The sequence below is a fragment of the Phycodurus eques genome, chromosome 6, assembly GCF_024500275.1.
Source record: "Phycodurus eques isolate BA_2022a chromosome 6, UOR_Pequ_1.1, whole genome shotgun sequence".
NCBI classification, from domain to species: Eukaryota; Metazoa; Chordata; class Actinopteri; order Syngnathiformes; family Syngnathidae; genus Phycodurus; species Phycodurus eques.
Genome location: NC_084530.1, coordinates 16,864,681 through 16,882,184, shown reverse-complemented (window position 1 = coordinate 16,882,184; position 17,504 = coordinate 16,864,681). Strand labels below are relative to the sequence as shown.

Below are 17,504 nucleotides of genomic sequence, written 5' to 3'. Positions count from 1 at the left end.
GAGGGGCGCTGAATAAGGCGCTCTGGTGCACAGAGATATAAACACATCAGCATGCCTGTGCCCCGTAAATTAATGCAGGTCGATGGATTGAACTTCAGAAAGTCAGAAACAAACAAGTTAATGCCTCTCATTTAGTCACAGATTTGGAAAAACAGGAACTTTTAATCTGATGATTCTAACTGTTTTGGCTCTTGACGCAAGCACCAAACAAACCTACATTTTTGCAGTTTCCATGAGCATTTGAAGTGACTAAAGGATGTAACACGCTTACTGTGATTATAGAGTTTGAAATAGTAACAAATATTTAATCTGAATCTATAATAACCACATCCTGAACAGTAGATGTTGTGAATAAAAAACGTTGTTTAAATTTAACTGACTTCGATGAATCGTTTAATATTCAGTAATTTATATTTTATATTAATAACTACTAGTAATGGTAATTTATAAGAGATTTTTTATTTATTTATATAAACAACAATGTCATCAAATTCTGGAGGAAAAGTCATGTTAAAGGCCAAATCCAGTCAAAAGTTTAGTTTTATTCCAATGAGATGTGGTTTTGGCTATAAAATGGATGCCATATCAATAAGAAATATGCTCCACTTTTCCACATCCAATATGGTATCAATGTCAACATACAATTACGCAGTCAAGGGAGCGTCTATGCACATCATGTCCACGTCCCTTACCGTCATCTCTCCGCCGAAGCACTCTGATGCCAGCTGTGCAGAGTCGAAGGGCTTCACCTCGGCGTCGTTGAACAAGTACCTGCAGACACGCCATTTTGAAACTATGCTGCATGAGCGTGTGAGTTAGGGGTATCACTCCTGACACACTATGGTGAACCCCCACTATTGGCGGGGAATAGGGAGGGAGCCCTGCCGCAAATAGCGTAAATCCGACAATTACTGACAACCCTAAAAACTTTTGGAATTGCCTTTAGATGCCAAAAACAGCGGCAAAGCACTATGTTCATTAAAATTAGAACTAACACCAAGACACGACAAGGCGGTGCCAAAGTAATACTTTTATTGCTTTGACCTAAGCACAAAAACAGCAAATAGGTAAATTTTAGGCAAATAATGGACGCTAGGTTCCGAAAAAACAAAAATGTGAATAGGTAAAATCCAAACCGCCAATATGCGGGGGTCCCCTGTATAGTGCCCTATATCGTGAGTTAGCCATTTTGTAGTTCTGTTGGAATATGTAGTGCATACACAATCCTGCTCACCATTATTGGCACCTAAGAAGTTTAAGTACTAAATGTGGAATATCTCCTCAAGAAAATGAATCAAGTGAAACATTTTTCTATAGAGAACCTGTGTTTGATACAAAAGAGCAAATGATAAGCATTTTATGGACAGATGAAACAAAAAGCACTTTTTGGCAATTCACACAAACACTGTTTACAGACGGCACAATGAAGCCTTTAAGGAAAAGAACATCCTGCCAACAGTCAAGCATGGTGGAGGATCCATAATGCTGTGGGGCTGCTTAGTGAAATCTGGTACTGGAGGCCTTGACTGTATCACTGGTATCATGAAATCAGAAAAATATCAACAGATTTTAGAGCAAAATGTCTAACCCAGCGTAACAAGATTTGGTTTGAGGCGAAGCTCATGCATCCTCCAGCCAAACACACAAAGCTGTTTTAAAATGGCCAGTAATGAGTCCTTATCTAAATCCAATCGAAAATCTTTGGGGGGAGCTGAAGTAGGCCATTGCGAAAGAGAGAACTCGTTCAAGAGCTTGTACAAATTGCAAAGAAAGAGTGGGAGAAAATACCTCCTGAGAAGTGCTAAACGCTTATAGATGGATGCAAGAAACATTTGGAGGCTGTCATCGCTGCCAATGGGTGTGCAACCAAATATACGGCGCCCGCTTCGGATGGGCTGGGGACCGCCCTGGGTCCTGGAGAGTGGGTAGCGTCACCCTGGTTGGGTCCCCCACTGGACGGGCTCGCTGGCTTGGCCACCCCTTGCGGGTGGAGGGGGTTCCACCCTTCCTCAATGTGCCGGCTCAGCAACTCCATACACCAGTTGACTAACATGCATGTGATATGATGTTCATTCACCAATAAGTTAGATAGAAACGCTATAGGCTTTAATTGCTTGTGCTGGCACCACTAATAACACTAGTTATACCAACATATCAAATCACAGGTTCTTACAGGTGTTTAGACACTAAAAACAATCCCACCGCACCACTAGTCAGTAGCACTGCCTTGCTTATTTCCCACATCTTGTCCTGTCCTGCCCTTTTCTGTCTTCTCACATCTTATCTTGGTTAATTATTGTATGTCCTCACCGGGTGTGTCCCCCATCAACAAATAAGAAAACAATTTGACTGTCGTAACGTTACTTGTGCTCAAATATTTAGACTAACTATTGTTCTGCTGTGGTTCGCACCTCTATTCCCCTTGTCCACTCTGTCCCTCTATCTGTCAACCCTTTTCTGTCCGATTGCATTTTTAATAAACATCAGAATAATTAAAAAATTTAAAAATAAGCAGAGAGAGTATTTCAAACTCCCCTGTTGCACAACAAAACTGTTCCAACACAAAAGGCATCCAGATCCACCATTTTGCAAGGCCATGCAGCTGAACAGGACAGGTTAAAAAAAACAACTACCACCTTATCACTATATAGGAATTTGTATCAAGTGAACTACAGCAGTGGCGGTACGGTAGACGACTGGTTAGCTGAGGACCGGGGTTCAAATCCCGGCGACGCCTGTGTGGAGTTTGCCTGTTCTTTTTTTCCGGGTACTCCGGTTTCCTCCCACATCCCAAAAACATGCATGGTAGGTTGATTGAAGATTCTAAATTGCCCTTAGGTGTGAATATGAGTGCAAATGGTTGTTTGTTTAAATGTGCCCGGCGATTGGCTGGCGACCAGTTCAGGGTGTAACCTGCCTCTCGCCCGAAGATAGCTGGAATGGGCTCCACCATGCAAGCGACCCGAGTGAGGATAAGCAGTATGGAAAATGGAAGGATTACAGTACATAGTAGACTGAAGTCTTAGTGAGTATATTCGAGTAATGGCTTTAGCCCAAAAGTCAACTGTATAGTCCACTATATAAAAATCCCGATGTAATGATTGGGGAGTATTTGATTAATCGTTTCAGCTCAAGACTCAATTATATAGTCCACTGTACAAAAATCTCTACAGTGATTAGGGAGTAGGGAATGAGCGAATGTTTCTGAATGCGGTTATGTTCGGAATCATTCTCTCATTCCCTACGCTCTAATCACTAAAAAGGGATTTAGCCAATCAACTATATAGTCTACTATATAAAATCCCTATTAATGATTCCAAACAAGGCTTGTGTGTGTGTGTGTGTGTGTGTGATGCGATCCTCACCACTTGTTATTCTTGTAAGCGTGAGGGTTGACGATGTCTCGTATGAAGCTGTAGTAATGGCCACCGTCCGCCGTGCCAGTGTGCACTGTCACACCGATTAAGTCGTATTCGGAACTTTCAGATGTCTTGGACTCGCCTTAAACAGCAATACGTCACACAAAACAAACAAGCAAAAACACACACAAGCATACACACAAAATTCACAGACAAAACAAAAAAAAAGACAAATACACATTCACACACGAACATACAAAAGCAAGATATTGACAGACACAAAAATCACAAAACAAACAAACATACAGAAACATTCAAAAACACACAAGCATACAAACACACACAGACACAATCCAGTCATGCACACACAAAACGCATGTTCACGCACATAAATAAAACATGCATGTAAACACAAACATGCACAAAAACACACATTGACAAACACACAAAAACAGACAATACACACAAACATACAAAAATCACAAAACATGTACACAGACATAAATCACACAAAAACAACATGCATGCAGACACAAACATATCACAGAAACACACAAAGAGACAAACACACACACACACACACACACACAAAGACAAAACGTCACGTTAAAAATCTAAAACGCATGAAATATATGCTTCATTACCATACGCACAAACACACGCACCCTCTTTGCGCTCTCCTTTGGCCATGAGGAAGTGCTCGGTGTAGGGCGTCATGTCGAGGCGCAGTGGGAAGGAGAAATGTGTGTTGACCTTCTCCTTCATCATGGTGACCATGTTGAAAGTATAGCGCATGGTGTTGAAACTCAGGATGCCGGGAAGCTTCTTGAAACAGGCCCTGCGCATACCGCACACACGTTAGTAATTTGGAACACTTGTCATGTCACCAGCTGGCTCATTTATAGTCTCTCCAAACCCCCCAAAATATACCAATTATTTAATGATATCAATTAATTTAAAAAAATAATACATTTTAATTAAAGAATTTTAGAGGGGGAAACTGAAAAATGAATGCAATGAATATTCCAGCAATCTTGATAAATTAAATGCTGGGTGGGCCGCAGTAATCCTTGGGGTATTTTGACGAAAATACATTTCACAGACGTCAATAACAAGCAAAAATATTCTCTAAAGTGTCATTTAAAGGCTTCTTGCGGACCTTTTCTCTGCGCGGACCTTCTTCCCGCAGTGTGAGCAGGTGTACATGTTGTCCCCCTCCAGTGTGTCCTTGATGGTCACCTCGTCCAGAGACTCCTGAGCATGCACACAAACACATCATCAAGGTCAACAAGTGGCGTGCGTGTGCTCGTTGCGTTTGTGTCAATGGTGGCGCGCTCACGTAGATGTTCTTCATGTCGGCCACTTGACACCTGACCGTGTAGAACTCCTCAGCAGTCTGACTCACATGGTCGCAGTCCTGCCAGAGTGCAAACGACAGCAAAATGATACTCGGAATTACTTGCGACATCGCTAACGTGTGCGACACATTTGTTTACAATGAAATATTTGTGTACTGATAATGATGTCGAACTGACCAGAGAAACAACGTTGTTGGTGATGACGCCTCCAAACAAAGTCTTCACCGTGTTCTTCTGTGGAAACATTTTTAGGCAGATGTTCAACAGTCAAGTGACATGTAGGAGGAACAGAAGGACAAAGATGAGGAGGACGAGGAGAACTAGGGGATGATGGAAGAAGAGCAATAGGAAAAGGTTGCAGAGGAGCAGGGGGAAAAGGAGAAAGGATGAAGAGCAAGATTTAAAAAAATAATTAAGGCTTTTAAATGTAGCCTTGATATAACCACAAAATACTCCCATTGAGATTAAAAATCTCATTTGCAAGGGGGTCCTGGTCAAGACAGGAAGATGAAGAGGAGGGGAATAAAGAGATGGAAGAGGAGGAGGAGAAAGGAGGAAAAGAGTGTGGGGGGGTGAAGCGGAGAAAGCGGGGGAGGAGATGGAAGAAGAGGCGGAAGAGTGGGAGGTGGTGTAGAAGAAAAAAGGAGGATGAAGAGGAAAACTGAGTAGAAAGAAAGGAGGAAGGAGACGCAGGAGTGAGGAAGAGGAGGAGATGTTAGAAGAGGAAGAATGAATAAGTGGAAATGAGGAAGAAGAGGAGGAGGAAGAAAAAGGAGGACAAAGAGGATGGAAAAGATGGAGGAAGAGAAGCAAGAGGATGAACAAGGAGAGTATTACCAGCTCATGTGACATCTCCTCGATCTTGGTGATGAGGTCGGTGAAAAACTCAGTCATGTCCTTCTGCTCTCCCGTGTTGAGCGGCTGTTTGTCCATTGTGTACGTCTTACAGAATGGTCGCGGGTTGTACGCCTTCCTCTCGCTCTCCTGCGCGCGCCCACACACACACACACACACACACACACACACACACACACACACACACACAGCAAGTTGACCACTCGTGTGGCAATAGCAATTGCCGCGATGATCATCGCTGGCGACAATGAATGCAAGCTTTGCTATTTCCTCCACCAGTTACATTAAAAGTTATCATAAGTATTTTTGTAAAACACAACATATGTATACTTTATAGCGTGTAATTTTATGGCTTGCAGCAGCTGAGGCTCGCTTAAAACTGGAAAATGCTATGTTGGCGATCAGTTGAGTTGAGTGGGCGGGTATAATTAAATAATGAATATAATTACCAAAACTACGTCACACTGTCAGCGATTGCAAGCTGTTTTGGTATTCAAATGCTTTTGTTTTCAAATGACAAACCACACAGATGTCAACCTTAAACCATGTCACAGACACACTTTGACACGTTATGAATAAAACTGAAAACAAAAAAATTGATGGAAAAGGACTTATGTTTGTTTGAATAATATATTTGTCTTATGTTGTAATGTGTTAATGTATTAAAAAATAAATACATAATCGTCCGACTTTTGCAGATTTGAAAAGGGCTAATATCGGCCTATTAAATCAGCCAGCCGATTAATTGGTCGGACCGTATCATCATACAGTATTGTGGATGGTGACACACTGGGTGCTGATGTTATAAATATGTATGTACATTTTTCCATATTATTGTTTTGTTCACTTTGCTGCATTAAAACCATCATGATGTGTAAACCTCACCATCAGGTACGTAAACATTTTCTGCAGCTCCAGCAGCGTCGTCTTGTGTTTGATATCCTCAGCATACTGCACACATTAACACAAATGCAAACATAGAGAACTTGATGTATACTTAATTTCTTAATGATGACGAGGAGGAGGAGGAGGAGCCGGCTGACCTTGGCTGTGAAGATGGCCTGGCGGGCCTCAGGGATCATGTAGAGCTGCTGAATGGTAGATGCCAGGTAGCAGGTGGCGCCCAGATTGGTGAGGCCCACGAAGCGACACTCTGCACGCACGTCGTCGTGAGGCCAGTAGTCCCACTTGTATGGAGCGTGAGAGGCTAAGAGTGAGAGCAAATGTGATCATCAAGGCCCAAAGTTTTTAGGAAAAATTATTTAAATCGGTAAATAAAATGTTTCTCAAAACGGATTTTTGTAAAACCGATTAAAATTAGATTTTTGTGAAGAAAAATTGACTAAAATCTAAATTCTGATTTTTGTAGACAAAATAAAAAACAAATAAGTTGTATTTTTGTGGAAAAAAATATTCAACATTAGATTTTTGTGAAATAATTAAAATTGAAAATCAGATTTTTTTTAGGGGGAAATAATTAAAACCAGAAATCAGATATGTAGAAAAAAAAATATTTAAATAGCATTTTTGTGGGAGGGAAAAAGAGCATCATGTGCAGTCTCACCCTGCATGTGCTGTGACATGACCCAGTTGTGCAGCAGGCGGTAGTTGTCCGCAGAGCCTTTGACCGTCTCCACCAGGAGGTCGTAGGCGGCAGCACGGGCGGCGTGCGACTTGCACTTGGGCTGCGCCCGGTCAGCCAGGCTGGGCAGCAAGAAGAGGAGGTTGTGCACGTCGCGGAGGAAGTCCTGGCCCTCGCGCGAGAACTTGAACGGGGGCTTGTGCTTGAGGACACTGGTGGCCAGGCGCAGCAAACCCGTCAGGCCGTCGTCCTCAATGCTTCCATCCTGCTGGTCCAACATCTCACGGCTGCAAGACAAACTTGCCGGTGGGTGACCTAGCACTCGCTTTCTTCTCATCATCATCATTTATGTTTTATTCTTATTACCTCGTACTTTTTAACAGTACAGTCGTCCCTAACTATATTGCGGTTCACTTTTTGCGGCCTCACTGCATCGCTGATTTTTGAAATCGTACATTGCGGATTTTTCGCTATATCACAGGATTTGGCGGTGATCATTTTTCAACAAGGGCTAATATTACTGTTGACTCACGTAGCAATAAGCACGAGCCAGGAAGAAAGAGAGCATAAAATACAGAGAATGTCCGAAGTTTGGGATCATTTCACCCTTAAAAAAAAGAAAAAGTACAAGGTGCCTACTGCGAAGCAGAACCGTCTTGCACAACTGCATGCTATGTGTCAATGGCGACTAGCATTGCTAGTTAAAAGAAACTGTAATTCAATCTTAAATCACTTTACTAAACAAACGCAAAAAAAATGAACATAATAAGCACATTCATATGCTAGCTGCATGGCCACAACTAATGTTCACCCAGAGGCACTTAACATGTAGACTGGCTGGCAGTTAGCCAGTTGACAGCCAGCTGCTACCCTGTGCCACTCGTCACTCTCATTTGCTAATTCTCATGTCACTCACCAAGCCAGGCCCCACCTTTGAGACCCAGACACAATCAAGTCACAGAAACTACAGTGTAGAACATGAATGTAGTGAAGAAAAAAAAAATAATAATACCTGCAGCTCACATGCATATTTTGCATTGGTATTATACAAAATCAGTTTTTATGCGATTACTCAATTGTTTCTTAAAATATTTGATAGCCAGCCCTAAAAGGAAGCATTTATAAGAGTATGGGAACGGTTCATAAGAATGTGGGGAGGGTCATAAACCTTTAAAATATATTTTAAAAATAAAATAAATATATGGCCACAACTTTTCAGATTTTTGTCTATCGCAAGGGGTTCTGGAACATGACTCCTGCAATAACCGAAAGACTATCTGTTATTATAATGACTGCGTCCTTTCTGTGATTCGATGTTTGAGGTGTCATTTTTATGTGGAAAAATAGCACTGAATAAAAAATAAGACAATGTCAAGAAGTAAACTGCAACAATTACATGAAAATTTATTTCAGTTGTTTATTTTCACCTCCGCTCTTAAACAAAATACAAAAATAAATCAGTTGAGATCTAGGTCACATTAACGATGGAAAAGGTTTTAAAATTATTTATCTTGGTCAAAATTCTTTTACAACACAATAAACTGGCAGTTGAACAGAGGTGTGTCTACTTTTCATATCCACTGCAGCCTTGTTCCTGCTTTTGTAATCTGCCTTGTGAGCCTACAGTATTGTGCTGTTGAACAATTCTAAACAATACAGTATAAGACCATTTCTTGGAGCTGAATTTGCCTTATTTTTTTATTTTACAAAGATTTTATAAATATTTTATTGTTTTAGATTGTGATATTGTTCAGCAACATCAGAAGTTGTACATTCATATTCTATGTATTTTTATTTTACTTGTTCATGCTCGGATTTAAAAAATAAATCAGAAGTTACTCACTAGTTACTCAGTACTTGAGTATTTTTTCACTGATTACTTTCTTACTCTTACTCAAGTAATTAATTGGAAGACTGTAAATAAATGAAATACTGGTCCATGTATTTAACTTTTGTCTGAAGATACCAGCCATAAAGTGTAAAACAATCATGTCATCAAACCATAGTCATGCTCCTTAGCACAGCATACACAGCAAGTGCGCAAACCTGTTTTCCGGGTTTGGACACGTGACGTCCTGCGTATAGCAGTATGTACGTCATGAGCGTGTGTGCGAGTGTGCTCACCTTCGTATGCAGTCCGCCAGGTGTCGCGCTAAGGCGTCCAGGTCCAGCAGGGTGGTCTGCACAGAGCAAGCCAGCGACAGAGAGGGAGAGACCTGACATGAGTTCAGATACACCAACAATGCTAGCCAGCAGAAACAAAGAGTCACCGTCCATCCATTTTCTGTACCGGCTATCCTCACCAGGGTTGCGGGCGTGCTGGAGCCTATCCTAGCTATCTTCGGGCAAGAGGCGGGCTACACACTGAACTGGTCGCCAGCCAATCACAGGGTACATATAAACAAACAACCATTCGCACTCACATTCACACCTACGGGCAATTTAAGAGTCGTCGATCAACCTACCATGCGTGTTTTTGGGATGTGGGAGGAAACCGGAGAAAACCCATGAAGGCACGCGGAGAACATACAAACTCAACACAGGCGAGGCCGGATTTGAACCCAGGTTTCTCAGAACTGTGAGGCAGATGTGCTAACTAGTCGTCCATCGTGCCCCCATTATTATTAAAATCTCTCACTCACCCAAACATTTCACAAGAACCTCTTACATACCCCATAAAAACATTCACACTCACCAAAAAAAACACACAAAAAAACTCACATGCAGCAAAGAACCTTCACAATCATCAAAAATTTAAATCGTAAATCTGTTTTTTGTGACAAAACAATGTGAGTTATTTTTAGTGGCCAGCACTTGAACAATGTGTATGGTTTGAAATCAGGTCACACCTGACTGGCGTCTTTGACGTGGATGTTGTCGATGAGCTTACACAGCAGCCAAAAGTATTCTTTGCACCCACTTCTTAGGAGGGGCTCCTCCTCGTAGTCCTCCATCTGAACACAAAACACACTATTATATGCATCATCATCATCATCACAATTAATTTTAGATTTTTAGAGTAGCGGACTACTTAGTCTGGATTAACCCAGACTAAGTAGTCCCAATTTAATGCCAATATGGGTCATTTTCAGATAATTTGATCAATAACAGTAAAGATATGGCCCATTGAATTTCCTTTTGAAAATCAATTAACTTTACTGATACGAGTATTTGAATTATTGGCAAATGTTCTCCATCAATCGGTCATATCTTTTTAAAATAAGTTTTTTTTACTAAAGTAATATTTTTCAAAATTAATGCCAAACTGTTTTTAATGTTAGGTGTCCCAAAAGAGGTTTCATGATTTGCTGTTTTCTGAAGATGCTAATTACATTTTTGGATATATCAAATTTTTCTCCTATTGCTTTAATATCCATTTTCCATGAAAACCTGGTAAATCCGAGTGTTTTGACTGTTATCAATCAAATTATATGAGAATGACCCATATGTACAGTATGTGGCAATATTGAAGCATCTATTTCCATTCTAACTGTGTTTACATTCACGCAACACATGAAACAACATGTATGTAAATAACTACACAAGTGACAAGGAATTAAACAATAATAGATAAATAGAATAGAATAAAATATAGCTTTAGTGTCACTGTCACAGGAACAATGAAAATCAGTTAGGCATCTTCCAATTTGCAGAAGTAGACATAGAAACAGACAGTGATAAAAAAAAAACACTTATTTACAGAATATACAGTTTACATTTGGGGGAATGACCATATTATATATGGTGTTCGGTTATTGCACAGATTACAATCAGACAATATTATAGTCTTTCATTAGATTGCACTTAAAACGTGTGAAGAGGATGCGGGGCGCGGGTGTAGTCACTAGTTCTGCTATTGGGGGGCAGAAGTTGTTTTTAAGCCTCTTGGTACTAGACTTTTATGTCCTGTAGAATTTTCCAGAGGGAAGTGTGGCAAAAAGTGAGTGTCTGGTGTAAGAGGGGTCCTTTATGATTCTCCTGGCTTTCCGCATTAATCTGCCAGTGTAGGTCCTTGAGGGTGGGTAGTGTATTGAAATGTACATACCATTAATACGTTCCAACTTCCACAAAAATAATTTTTAAATGGGTTTTTAACGACAAAAATGGCACTCTATAATAATGTACTTTATACAAACATACAGAGATAACAATTAAAAGACCAACAGTTTTTGGGACACTTTCTCCTTCAATGCAGATTGGGCTGCAAATTCAGTCTTGGTAGTTGTTTGCTATTAATGTTATAAGTTGATTATTTATTAGATCTTTGCTTATCCATCATCTTGGTTTTGTTTTTTGGGAGGGTATAGAAAGGCCTGAGTGTGCGTACCCGCAGAGGTTTCACAGCTTGCGCGTCGGGCAGGAACTTGAGCAGCGTGGATGCGGCGAGCAGCAGAAAAGATCTATTGATGGACTCTCCGCCCTCCAGGCCCGACAGGGACAGCTTGTAGAGGCCATTGCATGCCTCGTGACGCACCGCTGGCTGAAAGCAAATCAAATATTAATAATAGCAAAGACAAAACATTTCTGTAGAAATTGTGAGTAATGCTGAAGAGCTCAAGCTGGACTAAAATGGTGTGCAATGTGAAAAGAAAAAAAATCATTTTCAAACATCTATTAATTTGGGAATTACTAACTACTAAAACTATGGGAATTTGGGGAGTGTGAAAAACACATCCCAAGATATCCTGAAAGAGCTCAACAGTTCGACGTTAGAATGGTTGAATCGGTCGAGAAATGTGGAGGGAGGATGTAAATATGTCAAATGTGTATTTGTGTGTTAATTTTGTCATGGAAAATCTGGCATGCTGAAAAATTTAGGCTGGGCCATTCAGGAAGAGTCACGGAGTTGTTCTGATGCCACTCCTTCGTTATTTTAGCTCTGTGCTTAGGATCATTGTCTTGTTGGAAGGTGAACCTTCAGCCCAGTCTGAGGTCCTGAGGAGTCTGGAGAAGGAGTTTGTCCAGGATATCCCTGTACTTGGCCACATGCATCTTTCTTTCGATTGCAACCAGTCCCTGCAGCTGAAATACACCCAGAAAGCATGATGCTGCCACCACTATGCTTCACTGTTGGGACTGTATTGGACAGGTGCTTGGTTTTCTCCACACATACTGCTTATAATTAAGGCCAAAAAGTTTTATCTTTGTTTCATCAGACGAGAGAATCTTATTTCTCACCATTTTGGAGTCCAACTGTTTTTTAGCAAACTCCATGCGGACTTTCATGTCTTGCACTGAGGAGAGGCTTCCATCAGGCCACTCTGCCATAAAGCCCCGACTGGTGGAGGGCTGCAGTGATGGTTGACTTTCTAGAATTCTCTCCCATATCCCGACTGCATCTCTGGAGCTCAGCCACAGTGATCTTTGGGTTCTTCTTTACCTCTCTCACGCAGGCTCTTCTCCCCCAGTTGCTCAGTTTGGACGGCCAGCTCTAGGAATGGTTCTGGTCGTCCCAAATGTCTTTCATTTAAGGATTATGGAGGCCGTTGGGCTCTTAGAAACCTTAAGTGCAGCAGAATTTTTTTATAACCTTGGCCAGATCTGTGCCTTGCCACAATTCTGTCTCTGACCTCTTCATGCAGTTCCTTTGACCTCATGATTCTCATTTGCTCTGACATGCACTGTGAGCTGTAAGGTCTTATATAGTGACAGGTGTGTGGCTTTCCTAAACAGGTCCAATCGGTATAATCAAACACAGTTGGACTTCAATGAAGGTGTAGAACAATCTCAAGGATGATCAGAAGAAACGGACAGCACCCGAGTTAAATATATGAGTGTCACAGCAAAGGGTCCGAATATTTATGGCTGTGTGATATTTCTGTTTTTATTTTTTTAATAAAGCTGCAAAAATGTAAACAATAAAAAAAAAATCTGTAAATATGGTGTGCTGTGTGTAAATAAGGAAAAAAATGAACTTAAATGATTTTAGCAAATAGCTGCAATATAACAAAGAGTGAAAGATTTAAGGGCGTCTGAATACTTTCCATACCCACTGTAGCAAAATGCGTTATGCTCTTTTTAGAGCCCCGAGCTCTCTCGCCACCTGAACGGCTCTTAATTTAGGATCTTTCATAGCCATATACAGTCCCCTCTAAAACTATTGGAACGGCAAGGTCAATTCGTTTGTTTTTGTTGTATACTGAAGACATTAGGGTTTCAGATCAAAAGATGAATATGAGACAAAAGTTCAGAATTCCAGCTTTTATTTCATGGTATTTACATCTAGATGTATTAAGTAAGTCATGACAGAGCACCTTTTGTTTGAAGCCACCCACTTTTCAAGTGACCAAAAGTATTTGAATATGTGACTGATGGGTGTTTCTAGTTGCTCAGGTGTTGCCTTTTAGATTGATTGCTTAAACATTAGATAATGCTTGTTTTTGACTTTGGGTTTCACTTGTGAAAACTGCATTTGCTGTTAAGCAAACATGAAGACCAGAGATCTGTCTATGGGAAAAAAAGCAAACCATTTTGAAGCTGATGGAAGAGGGAAAATCGATCAAAGCTATTGCACAAACATTGGGCATAGCCAATACAACAATCTGGAATGTCCTGAAAAAGAAAAACTACGGGTGGACTGAGCAACAGACATCGAACAGGTCGGCCAAGGGTATCAACAGCAGTTGATGACAGAAACATGGTGAGAGCTGTGGGGGGGAAAAAAAAAACACCCAAAGACAACAGTCAGTGATATCACTACCAACCTCCACAGGGCAGGGGTGAATGTATCACAATCCACTGTTCGAAGAAGACTTCGAGAAGAAATATACAGGCCATACTACAAGATGCAAACCACTCATCAGCAAAACAAAATGGAAGTGAGCAACAAAAGTTTTGGAACAAAGCTTTATGGACTATAATAAAGGAAAAAAAAAATAAAAAAAATAAAGGAATTGACCTTGCCGTTCCAATACTTTTGGAGGGAAGTGTATTTTTTCTTAACTTGGGTAATTGTTTTTCTGCTGAAAAACCTTTTGCATTATAGTATATTTTGCAGGCACGCAGCTGCTTGAGCAGGAAGACAACATCCCAAACAGCGATGTTGCACTCTCACCTCCGGCACCAGCAGGGTAAGTTTCCTGAGCCAGTCGTGCAGACGCTCGCTGTCGGCCAGGCTGGATTTGACGGACGACGAGCAGTGGGCCCAGCTCACCAGCAGCCACATGGAGTAGTGTGTCACTGGGTGGACACGGAAATGCTCTGAGTCAGCTACCAAATGTCTACCACCAGATTTACTAACATCTAACACCATCTGCAAACATCTACAAAACATCAACCACCATTGCTACATACACTATAATGTCCAAAGTATTCGCTCACCTGTCTTGACTCACATATGAATTTAAGTGACATTCCTAATTCGATTCCAAATCCATAGGGTTCAATATGGCGTCGGCCGACCCTATAACAGCTTCAACTCTTCTGGGAAGGCTGGCCACAATGTTTTTTCACCATTTTTTTTTTTTTTTTTTTTCACCATTCCTCCATAAGTGCATTTGTTAGGTCACACAGTGATGATGGAGGAGAAGGCCTGGCTCTAATTCTCCATTCTAATTCATCCCAAAATTGTACTATCAGATTAAGGTCTGGACTCTGTGCAGGCCAGTCAAGTTCATCCAAACCAGACTCTGTCACCCATGTCTTTATGGACCTTGCTTTGTGCACTGGTGCAAGGCCATGTTAGAAATAAAAACTGTTCCCACAAAGTTGGGAGCATGAAATTTTCCAAAATATTGGTTCCTTAGTTCTAGTGAAAAGAACTCTGAATTCTTCAGCATACAAAGAGCTTTTGGACAATTCATTGCTCCCAACATTGCGGGAACAGTTTGGGGATGGCCCCTTCCTGATCCAACATGACTGTGAACCAATGGACAAAGCAAGGTTCATAAAGACATAGATGAGAGAGTTTGGTGTGGATGAACTTGACTGGCCTCAACAGAGTCCTGACGCCAACCCGATAGAACACCTTTGGGATGAATTAGAGTGCAGACTGAGAGCCAGGCCTTCTCGTCCAACGTCACTGTGTGACCCCACAAATGCGCTTCCGGAAGAATGGTCAAAAATTCCCTACACACACTCCTGAACCTTGTGGAAAGCCTTTCCAGAAGAGTTGTTACACCTGTAAAAGGAGGACCAATGTCATATTAAACCCGATTGCTTATCAAGGGGATGTCACTTCAGATCATATGTAAGTCAAGGCAGGTGAGCAAATACTTTTGGCTATATAGTGTACATGAACCACCAGATCTACCAACATCTACCACCACACATATCTACAAACACCTACTAACATTTATCACCATATCTAGAAACATCTACCACCATCCACCAACATTTACAATCATATCTACCAAACATCTACCAATATATCTCCAAACATCTACCAATATCTAATGACAGCTGCCACTCCATCTAGCAACATATCTACAACTACCGCGATTGCTACAAACGTCTACCACCATTTCTACCAATATATCCCAACATCTACCAACATACTGCATCTACAAACACCTATAAACATTTATCATCATATTTACTAAACATCCACCACTATATATACAAACACCTAAGAACATCTACCAAACATTTACCACCTCATCTACAAATATCTACCAATACCTATCAACATCTACCACTAATTCCACCCACATAATGTATCTACAAACACCTACCAACATTTACCACCTTATCTACCACCATATCCACAAACATCAACCACCATATCTACCAACAGACTGTATCGCCAGACACCTAACAACATATACCACCATATCTACAGCTACCAAACAGCTAGCACCACAGCTACCAAACATCTACCACCATATCTACCAATACATCCACCAACAACTACCAATATTTACCAACTCATCTACCAAGATATCTACAAACAACTACCGACATCTACCACTATTGCTACAAAATTTTACCAACATATACCACTACATCTACCAACATATTGTATCTAGAGACAACTACCAACATGTACCACCACATCTACAAACATCTACCAAAATAGACCACTGCTCACCTTCATGTCGAGACCTGTGATCCGACTGGGCCTTCAGAACTCTGTAGAAAAACAGAAAAATATGTATCAAATTTAGTCTGTGATAGGAGGCAACAAAATCCATGGCAATTTTATCTATTCAGTATAGTATTTTTATAGGGATGGACTGATACCACTTTTCCCAGACCAAGTACAAGTACGGACATTTGAGTACCATACAGAGAACGGATACGTGATAATGCCGTCATGTCTTGCAAGTTTGATGAAAAGTGCGTTAATTTTAATCACATATTGCTCAAAAACAAATTTATTGAACACGGCATAGGTTACACTCAAATATAACACTCCTTTTTACAGGAGGAGGAGGACATTGTATACTACGTACAGTTTATGACAGGGTGGTATCGGGTGTCGTAGTATCGAAGTGTTTTTAAGAGTGTGAGTACCAGTACAGATGAACTGTGTCGGCGCATCCTTAGTTTATTATTTTAATCTCGCTAAATATGATATTAATGGTCGTTTCAATATAGAATGGTAAAAGTAAATCTAATCTGTGTTTTTTAGATTAAATGTTTTAATCCCTCCTCTTTGCTTTTGTTTGTTGTTCATTGCTGCCACCTACAGGACTGCAGTGTAACATACAGTTCTTGTCAACTAGACTGTATCAGACGGTAGAAGTATGTGTACCTACTGGTGTGACCAGCATTTGCCCACCTGTGCGCTAAATTGTCGTAGGTGTAGGCTACGTTGATGAGACGTTCGATCAGGTTGGTTCCTTGGACCAGACTGAGGAACACCTGATGGGAGAAAAACAACAGACGTGCACACACATCAAGAAGCGGGACAAGCAGACACTTCATGACAATGACGCACACCACTATGTGTTTTGATTGTGTCTGTGTTTTTGTTTGTGTCTACTTTACTTGTGTGTGTGTTTATGTGACGGTGTGTGTTTTTTGAGTGTTTTGTGTTTGAATGTGTTTCGTGTGAGAGTGTGTGTGTTTTATGTATCTGTTTTTGTGTACATGTGTGTGACAGTTTTTTGTGCTTTTTTTTTGTGTTTTCTGTGTTTGTATGTGTTTTTGTGTCTGGTTATTTGAGTTTTTGGAAAATGTTTGTGTGCATGGAAATTGTTTGTCTAGTGTTTGTTTATGGTTCGTGTGTAGTTTTCACAGTGCATGTCATAAGTGTAGACCAATTTTCAGCCTTTGTTTTAGTAATGACTAATAAAACAGACGAAACACACTATATTCTTAACTATCCTTAACTAAAATCCACACAACGACTAACTACAATATAAAAAAAAGGCAAAATATTTATAGACGTAGCCGTCTGGGGCAATG

General features: G+C 40.7%; 1 protein-coding gene across 3 annotated transcripts in view; it reads right to left on the bottom strand.

Moving 5' to 3' along the window:
- usp34 (ubiquitin specific peptidase 34) overlaps positions 1-17,504 on the bottom strand; it is a 110,142-nt gene that overhangs the window by 38,698 nt on the left and 53,940 nt on the right. For all 3 annotated transcript variants that reach the window (XM_061680643.1, XM_061680645.1, XM_061680644.1), the window contains exons 35-50: positions 16,876-16,958; positions 16,183-16,223; positions 14,209-14,333; positions 11,482-11,634; positions 10,004-10,108; positions 9,279-9,334; positions 7,137-7,441; positions 6,616-6,779; positions 6,458-6,523; positions 5,555-5,701; positions 4,895-4,951; positions 4,699-4,776; positions 4,519-4,613; positions 4,025-4,197; positions 3,366-3,501; positions 693-771 (exon numbers count right to left, since the gene is read on the bottom strand). In XM_061680643.1, the coding sequence (XP_061536627.1) occupies positions 693-771; positions 3,366-3,501; positions 4,025-4,197; positions 4,519-4,613; positions 4,699-4,776; positions 4,895-4,951; positions 5,555-5,701; positions 6,458-6,523; positions 6,616-6,779; positions 7,137-7,441; positions 9,279-9,334; positions 10,004-10,108; positions 11,482-11,634; positions 14,209-14,333; positions 16,183-16,223; positions 16,876-16,958 (1,863 nt within the window). The remainder of the gene's footprint in view (positions 1-692; positions 772-3,365; positions 3,502-4,024; positions 4,198-4,518; positions 4,614-4,698; positions 4,777-4,894; positions 4,952-5,554; positions 5,702-6,457; positions 6,524-6,615; positions 6,780-7,136; positions 7,442-9,278; positions 9,335-10,003; positions 10,109-11,481; positions 11,635-14,208; positions 14,334-16,182; positions 16,224-16,875; positions 16,959-17,504) is intronic.